The 11,821-nt window shown below is 51.2% G+C and overlaps 1 protein-coding gene across 1 annotated transcript in view; it reads right to left on the reverse strand.

Moving 5' to 3' along the window:
* Window positions 1–11,512, reverse strand: part of C3H7orf50 (chromosome 3 C7orf50 homolog) — a 126,233-nt gene extending 114,721 nt beyond the window's left edge. The window contains exons 1-2 of the mRNA XM_025379312.1: window positions 11,450–11,512; window positions 2,160–2,289 (exon numbers count right to left, since the gene is read on the reverse strand). Of these exons, the coding sequence (XP_025235097.1) occupies window positions 2,160–2,288 (129 nt within the window). The 5' untranslated portion in view covers window position 2,289; window positions 11,450–11,512. The remainder of the gene's footprint in view (window positions 1–2,159; window positions 2,290–11,449) is intronic.
* Between the last annotated feature and the right edge of the window lie 309 nt (window positions 11,513–11,821).

Here is an 11,821-nt window from a genome sequence, read left to right on the forward strand (position 1 = left end):
TCCGAGAGCTCAGCACTGCCTCATTGGACAGGATCCCAGAGTGAGCTGGGCCACACCCAGCAACCAGGCACACTCCACTGTCCCAGGCATCTGCGGCTGGGCAGCCCAGGGACCCCTCCAAGCACCGGCTGTGCCCACCTCCTGCTGGAAGCCGCTTTGAAGAAGGGTCCGCATGGGCTCCCCCTTTCCACCTCCCTCCGCACAGCGGCCTTTTCTCATTTCATGAAAAACAGGGCCACCTGCCACCCCGCATCTCACAATGGCACATCGCCCCAGGCACGAGACCTCCAGCACTAAACAACAGCAGAGCTTGAACCCTGGCGTCACCCTGGGGAAGTGAACAAATGTAACAAGTTGGCACTGGGCCCTTGAACAACTCAGGGACCCAGTCTAGCTGTCACTTACTGATCGATCTTTAAAATAAATTCTGAAAATATGTGCCCCAAACCACAGAATGGTCTCAAAGTTTAAGGACTTAAGCAACAAAGCTACAACAACACTCTCGTTCCTATTTACTCATCTGTGTCAACAAGGCTGCGTGGCACTGAAATCTGACGTGGGAACAGGAACACAGCCCGTGGAAACCCGCTTTCTCTCGAACAATGACACGCAGATCCACAGGTGAGTGCACCAACCGCAGAGACACGGAAAGCCCTGCCCTTCGCGGGGTGGTGACACGGGGTCACAAGGCCCTGACCACGATGCGATGCATGCCTCATCGGATTTCACTTTATGTAGAATCATTTGTGAAAATTCCTAATCGATTATGATGTTTTGATCAACAGCATGCTACTAACGGTAAACACAGCTCAACGTAGAAGAAAAATTTTAACACTCAGAACTTGGTGGGTAAAAAAATTTTTTATATTTTCAAATTTAAATGTATATGCATCTTTTTGTGGAAGATAAACATGATACAGGACAGAACAAAATACTTTCAAGAATAAAAATGCAGGGCTGGGCGCGGTGGCTCACACCTGTAATCCCAGCACTTTGGGAGTCTGAGGCGGTGGGATCATGAGGTCAGGAGATCAAGACCATCCTGGCTAACACAGTGAAACCCCGTCTCTATTAAAAATACAAAAAGATTAGCCAGGCGTGGTGGCGGGCGCCTGTAGTCCCAGCTACTCGGGAGGCTGAGGCAGGAGAATGGCGTGAACCCAGGAGGCGGAGCTGGCAGTGGGCCAAGATGGCACCACTGCACGCCAGCCTGGGTGACAGAGTGAGACTCTGTCTCAGGAAAAAAAAAAAAAAAAAAGAATAAAAATGCAGGCCAGGCGCGGTGGCTCACGACTGTAATTCCAGCATGTTGGGAGGCCGAGGCGGGTGGATCACTTGAGGTCGGGAGTTAAGACCAGCCTGGCCAACGTGGTGAAATCCCATCTCTATAAAATATACAAAGAATTAGTCGGGTGCAGTGGTGTGCACCTGTAATCCTGGCTACTTGTGGGGCTGAGGCAGGAGAATCGCTGGAACCTAGGAGATAGAGGTTGCACTGAGCCAAGATCCCACCACTGCACTCCAGCCTGGGTGATCTGGGTGACGCTGCCCTCCAGCCTGGGTGACAGAGCGAGACTGTGTCTCAAGAAAACAAGGAATAAAAATGCGTAACTTTAGGAGAAGATGGCTCACGTATCTTTTCAGGTGAATGGTGGCGGACACTCAGATCTCAACATTATTTATAATCCACTGCACAGTTTAGAAAGTGAGGCCAACGGGTGATTTTCACACGGACAATAACCATGTTATTCGACGTGAACATTTCTAGATGTGCGTTTTTAACCACAGGCTTCAGGCCACGCCCCTGCACATGTCCAGGTGAGGAGCCGCCACCCGCACCTTCCCAGAGCACAACCAAAGGCCTGCTGCAGGCCCCTCACCATCCTGCATGCCGCCACCAAGTCCCCTACACATCACGGCACCCAAAACAGCAGTGTCCTGATGGCTAAAAAAGGCGATCATGGGGTTCCAACTCAAAATTTACTAAAATCCTTTTTTGTCCTACAATTGCTTCTGGAAGGCACCAAGCCCATCCACGCCTCCGCATCTGTTCCAGCCTCTGCTCCACAGAGACCAGCAGGCTGAGCCGCCCCCTCCTTCTAGATCAGAAAACAGGTGGATCCCAGAGGGCGGGGCCCGCGAAGCACTGGCGGCCTTACCTTGGAGCTGGCTCCATCGACGCTTGGCACGGCCTCAGGGCCCAGCAGCGGCCCCTCTGCTGAGGCCTTCTTCAGCTTTTTGTTCTTTTTCTCCGTCACTTCAGGAACTTTTCTCTTCTGTTTTGCCATCCTGCAACAGAGAAAGTAAACTGCTGAAAATAAGGAAATAAAAGGCTTAGCTCATATAAAATTTTTAAATAAAAAGAAATAGGGCACTCTCCTGTTTTTTAAAAAAAGTATTTCAGAAAATACGGAAAACATAAAAGTTAAAACAAACTCAAACCCCCACATTTCATCACCTATGGCAACCAATTTGACATTTTGGTGTATTTCCTTTCCGTCTTTTTTTTTTTTTTTTTTTTTTTTGTGTGAGGGTCTCCCCCTGTCACCCAGGCTGGGGTGCGGTGGCACGATCTCAGCTCATCTCACTGTCACCCAGGCTGGAGTGCGGCAGTGCGATCTCGGCTCATCTCACTCTGTCACCCGGGCTGGAGTGCGGTGACACAATCTCGGCTCATCTCACTCTGTCACCCAGGCTGGAGTGTGGCAGTGCGATCTCGGCTCATCCCACCCCGTCACCCAGGCTGGAGTGCGGCAGTGCGATCTCAGCTCATCTCACTCTGTCACCCGGGCTGGAGTGCGGCAGTGCGATCTCAGGTCATTCCACCCTGTCACCCAGGCTGGAGTGCGGCAGTGCAATCTCAGGTCATCTCACTCTGTTACCCGGACTGGAGTGCGGCAGTGGGATCTTGGCTCATCTCACTCTGTCACCGGGCTGGAGTGTGGCAGTGTGATCTCGGCTCATCTCACCCTGTCACCCAGGCTGGAGTGCGGCAGTGGGATCTTGGCTCATCTCACTCTGTCACCCGGGCTGGAGTGCAGTAACACAATCTCGGCTCATCTCACTATCACCCAGGCTGGAGTGCGCAGTGCAATCTCGGGTCATCCACCCTGTCACCCAGGCTGGAGTGCGGCAGTGCGATCTCGGCTCATCTCACCCTGTCACCCAGGCTGGAGTGCGGCAGTGCGATCTCAGGTCATCTCACTCTGTCACCCAGGCTGGAGTGCAGCAGTGCAATCTCAGGTCATCTCACTCTGTCACCCAGGCTGGAGTGCGGCAGTGCAATCTCAGGTCATCCCACCCTGTCACCCAGGCTGGAGTGCAGCAGTGCGATCTCTGGTCATCTCACCCTGTCACCCAGGCTGGAGTGCGGTGGCACAATCTTGGATCACTGCATCCTCAAAATCCCAGGCTCAAGCCATCCTCCCACCTCAGCCTCCTGAGTAGCTGTAATCACAGGCGTGTGCCACCATGCCTGGCTAACTTAAATTTTTTGTAGAGGCAGGGTCTTGCTATGCTGCCCAGGCTGGTCTTAAACCCCTTGGTTCAAGTCATCCTCTGCCTCGGCCTCTCCAAGCGCTGGGGCCACTGCCGTGCGCTGCCGTGCCCGACCCCGTTCGGTCTTTTTTCTGACTGCTTTTATTTAACACAGCTGCAATCATACATGGATTATATATTCTATATTTCTAACTGAACATGAACACAAAGCTTTTAAGATTGAGAGAAATACCATCTTCAGTGACACTATCATAATTTCCCAAAAGTGAAAATCTGCCTGCTCTCTAATCACTGAATATTTTGAATTGTTTTCACTTTCTCCTATCATGGGCTCACTCGTGCTCCCCATCAACTAGGGAAGCTGTGGCACCACCCGGGCTGTGGGTGCCAGCCCTGCCCATCACAGGACACCTGGCCACCTCTGGTGGAGGGGCTCAAGGACCACCCTAAGTCTGGGATCTCCTCTGAGCATCCAAGGAGCATGGAGCAGGCCACGTACGAGGGTGGATGCAGCATTCGAGGGGCACGTGGTTAGGCCTCCTTTCTCCAGCACAGCAGTCTCTAGAACACCACACCAAGATGGAGAAGTCCAGGGATGGCAGAACCCGTGTCCTTTGTGGACTGTGTGAAGAGGGAGCCGAAAGAGGCAGCTGAGACCACCAGACCTGGGAGCCTGCTGGAGGGGCTGGGGTAGCAGGCCCTGGGTCCCTGATGGAGCAGTATTGGCGGCTGTGGCTGGGACCTAAGGAAGAACCTGGGGTGGGGTGCGGGCAGGGAACGGGCTGCTTCTAGGAGGGAGAAGCAGGAGCCCGGCCCACACCTGCTGCTGCAGCGAAGCCTCCTGCATGGGCTCGCTCAGATAGGACAGCAGGAGCAGAAGAAGCCCTCGCCCGACCCCATGTCCCTGTCCCCACCCCTCCCTTCCTGTCCCCACCCTCCCCAGGGCCACCCCCTCACCCACACTCCTTACTTACACTCCTCCCCACCCTCCAGCTCCCAGTCTCCCCTGCTGCCCCTACTGGGTAGAGCCTTAAAAGGAGCTGAGAACAGAAAAGTGTCCTGCAGAGCCCCAGGCTATGTAGGCCCCCGAGTGGGTGGGGGTGGGGGAGTACCACAGAGGCGCTGGGGAGCTGAGAGACAGGAACTCAACAACCAGCACGCTGCTTCACCACATGGCCTCCAGCCCAGACAGCTCAGACACACACCCACAAAGGACCGCGTCAGTAAGCCAGGCAACACCAAGAAAGCCAAATCCCACCCCAAAATTAAAACAGTCCGGGCACAGTGGCTCATGCCTGTCATCCCAGCATTCTGGGAGGCTGAGGTGGGCAGACTGCTTGAGCCCAGGAGTTTGAGATCAGCCTGGGCAACATAGCGAGGCTCCATGTCTACAAAACATTTTTTAAAAATTGGCTATGCTTGGTGATGCACACCTGTGGTCTCAGCTACTCAGGAGGTGGAGGTGGGAGGATTGCTTGAGCCCAGGAGGTCAAGGCTGCGGTGAGCCATGATTGCACCACTGCACTCCAGCCTGGGCAAAAGAATGAGACCTTATGTTTAAAAAAAAAAAAAAGTAAAGCAGGAAAGGTGACAGGAGAGCGGCAGTTAAAGGATGATCATCATGGAAAGGGCCTGGCAGCACTGAGCCCAACCAGAGCCCAGGTGTGGTCTAAATACCACTAGCTGTGAAAAAGAGTCAGGGGAGGTCAAGGCAGGCCTGGGATGCTAGGTTACGCCAGAAACCAAGGAGACAGTTGAAGAGCAAAGGCCCCATCCAAAGGGCAGAGCCTGCACAAGGGCTCCCTCCATCCCACTTGGGGCTGTCACTGGTAACAGCACACTGAAAGAATATTCCTATTGCGGAATCAGAAAACCCCAAGCCCCTTATTCTTTAATTGAGCCTTATATTTAAAAAGCATCAGAAGCCAGAGGCTACAGATTTCAATTAGCTGTGTAATAAGAAATCTTGGAAGAATGAGATACTGTTGACACAGGGGCTCTGAAAAGACAAAAGACCATGCCAGCCAATTACCTTGTGAGAGAAATAAGAAAAGTTCAGCAAATATTTACATACCCATTACTATAAAAGTTAAGTCAAATCTATATTCATTCTGTAAGTTATCATTTAAAAACTTAATCACTATGTCTATTTGCTAAAAAGGGATAAAAGACTTTTCCATATTATGGAAAAGTTTATTTTAATAGTTCTAAGGGAAAGTGACTCAAGCTTTGAGATAATGAATGTTTGTTATGGAAAATGACGTTTACTTTCATTTACTGTCAACTGATTTTCAACAAGAGTGCCATGACAATTCAGTGAGAAAGACAAATGGTGCCAGGACAACTGGCTACCAACATATAAAAGAATTGATTTGGAGCCCTACCTCACACCATACACAAAACTAACTCAAAATAGATCAAAGTCCTAAATGGAAGACCTAAAACTATAAAATTATAGAAGAAAACATACGAGTAAATCTTCATGACCTTGGATTAGGCAATGGCCTCTCACATATGCCACCAAAAACAGGCAGCAAAAGAAAAAGAAAATAAATTGGACTACAACAAAATGTAAAACTTTTGTGCTGCAAAGGATGCCAGCAAGAAAGTAAAGAGGCTGGGTGCGGTGGTTCATGCCTGTAATACCAGCACTTTGGGAGGCTGAAGCAGGAGGATCACTTGAGGCCAGGAGTTCCAGACCAGTCCCGACCACACAGCAAGACCACATCTCTACACAAAACAAAGCAAAAAGAAAACCCAGGCCGGGCACGGTGGCTCACGCCTCTAATCCCAGCACTTTGGGAGGTGGGAGGACTGCTTGAGCCCAGGAGTTCAAGACCAGCCTGGGCAACACAGTGAGGCTCCATCTCTACAAAAAATACAAAAAATTAGCCGGGCATGGTGATGCACACCTGGAGTCCCAGCTACCTCGGAGGCTGAAGTGGGAGGATGATCTGAGCTCAGGAAGTCGAGGTTGTAATAAGCCATGATTATGCCACTACAACCCAGCCTGGACAACAAAGTGAGAACCTGTATTTAAAAAAAAAAAAAAAAAAGACCACCCATAGTATTGGAGAAAAATACCTGCAAATCACATATCTGACAAGACACTAGTAACCAGAATATATAAAGACCTCTAACAACTCAACAATAGGAGACAAATAACCCGGTTTTTAAATGGGGGAAGGGATCTGAAGAGACGTCTCTCCAAAGATACACGAATGGCCAACAGGCACATGAAACGCAGCTCAGCATCATGGGCCATTTAGGAAATGCCAATCAAAGAGAAACGAACACATCTCCATAAAAACGTACAATGATGTCCATGGCAGTACGTGCCTAATATCCAAGCAGTCGAAACAACCTCCGTGTCTGTGCATCCATGGACGAAGGGGGAACCAAACGTGGCGCATTCGCACAGGGGATACTATTCGGCCACCAAAGGAAATGGGACACTGACACGTGCCGCAACACGATGAACCCAGAAGACACTGTGCTGGGCGAGAGAAGCCAGACCCCCAAGACTCCGCACTGCAAAATTCCACTTCTGTGAAAAGCTCAGGATATGTAAATTATACTGACAGAAAGGAGATCAGAGATTATTTAGGGATAGGGCAAGCGGAGGGAAGAGTGGGTGACCACGAAGGGCTACAGGATTTCTTGTGGGAGAAGAAAAAAGTTTTAAAATTAGATTGTGGTGATGGTTCCACAACCCCTCAATATACTGGGAAAAATAAAAACTATAATCCCTCTCAAGTTATTTACCATAAATTTAAAAATGTAACACCTTAGTCGGGCGTGGTAGCATGTGCCTACAGTCCCAGCTACTCTGGAGGCGGAGGCAGGAGAATCACTTGAACCTGGGAGGTGAAGGTTTCAGTGAGCCAAGATCGCGCCACCACACTCCAGCCTGGGCGACAGAGCAAGACACCATCTCAAAAAATAAATAAATAAATTAATTAATTAATTAATTAAATAAAAATATAACATCCACGTGCTACTTTACAATAATAATAAATGGGAGAAAGATTGTTTGCTATAAAGTTTGTTGTGAGAACCAAATTTGTGCCATATTTTTTCTACAAAAAATCAAGCCATATGCCCAGCCTTGCAATATAGTGAAACCCTGTCACTACAAAAAAGATTTTGGCTGGAACGCAGTGGCGTGATCATAGCTCACTGCAGCCTCAACCGCCCAGGCTCAAGCGATCCTCCCAACTCAGCCTCTGCAGCAGCTGGGACTACAGGTGTACGCCACCATGCCCAGCTAATTTTTGTATTTTTTGTAGGAATGGGGTTTCATCATGTTGCCCAGACTGGTCTCAAACTCCTGGGCTCAAGCGATCCTCCAACCTTGGCATTCCAAACTGCTGGGATTACAGGTGTGAGCCACCAGACCTGGCCCCAAAATACATATATTTTGTAGTTATCTGGGCATAGTGGCCCATGCCTGTAGTCCCAGCTACTTGGGAGGCTGAGGCAGGAGAATCACTTCAGCCCAGGAGTTCAAGGGTGCAGCAAATCATGATCATGCCACTACACTGCAGCCTGGGTGACAGGGTGAGAGACCCTGTTTCTTTAAAAAAAAAAAAAAAAAAAAAGGCAAGGCTGGGTGCAGTAGCTCACACCTGTAATCCCAGCACTTTGGGAGGCTAAGGCGGGCAGATCACCTGAGGTCAGGAGTTCGAGACCAGCCTGACCAATATGGTGAAATCCTGTCTGAACTAAAAATAAACAAAAATTAGCTGGGTGTGGTGGCGGGTGCCTGCAGTCCCAGCTACTTGGGAGGCTGAGACAGGGGAAGCACTTGAACCAGGGAGGTGGAGGTTACAGTGAGCCAAGATTGCGCCACTGCACTCTAGCCTAGGCGACAGAATGAGAGGAAAGAGGAGAGAAAAGAAAAGAAAAAAAGAAAAAGAGAGAGACAGAGAGAAAAAGGAAGGGGAGGGGAGGGGAGGGGAGGGGAGGAAAGAAACAGTCATCTACCTGCCCTGTCTCTGACTCCTTTCCTCCCCGCATCCCATCAGGCTTTTGCCCCAACCACCTTGCCACAAAGACACCCACCTGGCTAAATCCCATTGCCAACTCTCAGTATGCAATTTATCTGACCTAAGAGCATTGGACTGTTGATCCTTCCTTCTCTCTTGACAGGCGTTTTTCACCCGGCATCCAGCACAGACAGCACAACTCCTGCTTTTGCTCCCACCTCTTAATCGCCTGTCCTTGAACACTGAAGGACCCAGGCTTAGTGCTCAGCCTCCTCACTCCCTCGTGATCCCATTCGGTCACGTGGCTTCAAATACAACTAGATGCTGATGACTTTGTTTCCTCTCTTTACAGGTCTCTTATTAACCCTATGCTTGAACTACACGCCAACTCAACTGTGCATGTATACAGTTAAACATATATGCGGTCATATACATGTACCTAGACATATATATACATGTACATACCTGAATTCCTGATCTCTGTTTACACTGTTTATACAGATGTATACATACATACACACACACACACACGTATGTGTATATATGTGTATGGCCAGGCACAGTGGCTCACGTCTGTAATCCCAGCATTTTGGGAGGCCGAGGCAGGGAGATCACTTGAGGTCAGGAGTTGGAGACCAGCCTGGGACATGGTGAAACCCCGTCTCTACTGAAAATACAAAAAATAGCTGGGTGTGCTGGTGCATGCCTGTAATTCCAGCTACTTGGGAGGCTGAGGCAGGAGATTCGTTTGAACCCAAGAGGTGGAGGTTGCAGTGAGCTGAGATCACGCCACTGCACTCCAGCCTGGACAACAGAGTGAGACTCTGTCTCAAAAAAAATATATATATATGTGTGTGTGTGTGTGTGTGTGTGTGTGTATAAACTGTGTATATACATAACTATATATATAAAACCATACATATGTACCTATATGTGTCATCTACACACATATCATCTCAAACTTAAGAAGTTGTAATCAATACCCTGATCACCCTCCACAAGCCTGAGCTTCCCGGTGTTCATCCTCTCCAAAAACATCCATCTGATGAGGTTCACGTCGTAGCTCAAGCTTAAAACCTTGGTCCATCCACAACTCCTCTCTTTCTCACACACTCATCCAACCTACCACCACCTCCCGTCGGTTTACCACTGAAATACACCCAGAATGTGACTCCCTTATGATCCCGTAGGTACCCGGTCCAAGCCACCACCTCTCACGATGGCTTTTAAAGCCCTAAATCAGATTGTGTGTCACCTCCACTCAAAAACTTCCCAAGCTATCCCCTTCCACTTGAAGGGAAAGTCAAGGTCCTTGCCAGTTGGTAAGGTCCACACCACTGCCCTGGCCCCTCCCCGCATCTCTGGGCCTCACCTCCTCTTTCTCTGTTCCCAGATTGGCCGCAGCCACACTGGGCTCCCTGCTGTTGCCCGGCATGGAATGTTCTGGTGCCTCACTCCTCCTCCTGCTTCCTCTCCACTCTCGAACCCCCTGTTCTCATCTTCTCCACAGCACTTATCACCACCTGCTCTGTGCACCATGGTCATCTGTCTCTCCCCTCCAGAATGGAAGTTCACTAGATCACAGACTTGTCTCCACTTGTTGACAGCTGTAGCCCAATGCCCCGAACAGCGCAGGAGGAATCCAATGAACGTTTTTTAAAAACGAACGAATGAAAGATGGAAGGACTATCCTGGCTAACATGGTGAAACCCCGTCTCTACTAAAAATACAAAAAACTAGCCGGGCGTGGTGGCGGGCGCCTGTAGTCTCAGCTACTTGGGAGGCTGAGGCGGGAGAATGGCGTGAACCTGGGAGGCGGAGCTTGCAGTGAGCCGAGATCACGCCACTGCATTCCAGCCTGGGAGCACAGCGAGACTCCGTCTCAAAAAAAAAAAAAAAAAAAAAAAAGAAAGATGGAAGGAAGGAAGGAATGGAAAGCATGCTTGTGATGGAAAGTGAGGCCGGGCTTGATGGCTCACTCCTGTAATCCCAGCACTTTCGGAGACCGAGGCGGGAGGATCCATCGCTTGAGACCAACAATTCGAGACCAGCCTGGGTATCATAGTGAGACCCCGTTTCTACAAAAAACATTTTAAAAAATTATCCGGGTGTGGTGGCACGCGCATGTGGTCCCAGCTGCTGGGCAGGATGAGGCGGGAGGACAGCTTGAGTCCAGGAGGTGGAGGCCGCAGTAAGCTATGATCACGCCACTGCACTCCAGCCTGGGTGACACAACGAGACACTGACTCAAAAATAAAAAAAGGGCCGGGCGCGGTGGCTCAAGCCTGTAATCCCAGCACTTTGGGAGGCCGAGACGGGCGGATCACGAGGTCAGGAGATCGAGACCATCCTGGCTAACAGGGTGAAACCCCGTCTCTATTAAGAAATACAAAAAACTAGCCGGGCGAGGTGGCGGGCGCCTGTAGTCCCAGCTACTCGGGAGGCTGAGGCCGGAGAATGGCGTGAACCCGGGAGGCGGAGCTTGCAGTGAGCTGAGATCCGGCCACTGCACTCCAGCCTGGGCGACAGAGCGAGACTCCGTCTCAAAAAAAAAATAAATAAATAAAATAAAATAAAATAAATAAAAAATAAAAATAAAAAAAGAGAGAAAGTGGGAGCTGAAAGCCTCGGAAGGCAATCAGGGAGTCTTCAGGGGAAGACAATTAAACCAGAGCCACAGCGAGGGCTGACGGCCTGAGACCTAGGAGCCAGCGGCGTCCTTCCTCCCGCCCGCACTGAGTTAACCCAGAGGGGGTGCCAGCGTCGGAGCCCGCGCGGGACCGCACCGGACGCACCAGCCTCTCCAGCACCCGGGACCCCAGGGCCGCCGCCCAATCGCGCCACGCCAGGCCTCCGCGCACCCACGTGGAGGGGGCGGAGCCCCGCGGGAGCCCGCCCCGGGGCTCTGGATCACCTCGGCGCCCTGACCCGCCGGCCACCCCGCTGCAGCCCCACTCTCCTACCTGCGCCCACTTGGCCTACCCAAGCTTGAGCAGCTGCGTCGTGGACGCCGGCTTCCGGCAGGGACTCGCGCCCCAGGTAAGCGTTAGTCCCGCCTTCAGGAGCGCGGAGCCTCCCATTGGACGAGGTCAGCGTCCGTCTCTCCGCCGGCTAATGGCCAGCGACGGCAGCACGGGGGGCGGGTCCAGGCCCGGGCGCGGGCTAGTGACGCCATCTCTAGGGGCCTAGAACTGCTAGAAGAGCTGCTGGTTGCCAAGGCAACCCGCCCTGCCCGGAACACGTGCAGACTACTAGGTTTGGGCCCCGCAGCGATGGGGGGGTCTGGGGTGCAGCTGCCCCTGCCAGGCAGGCGTCCCGGGATGAGGCCTCCGCCG

The sequence above is a fragment of the Theropithecus gelada genome, chromosome 3 (genome assembly GCF_003255815.1).
Source record: "Theropithecus gelada isolate Dixy chromosome 3, Tgel_1.0, whole genome shotgun sequence".
NCBI lineage: Eukaryota > Metazoa > Chordata > Mammalia > Primates > Cercopithecidae > Theropithecus > Theropithecus gelada.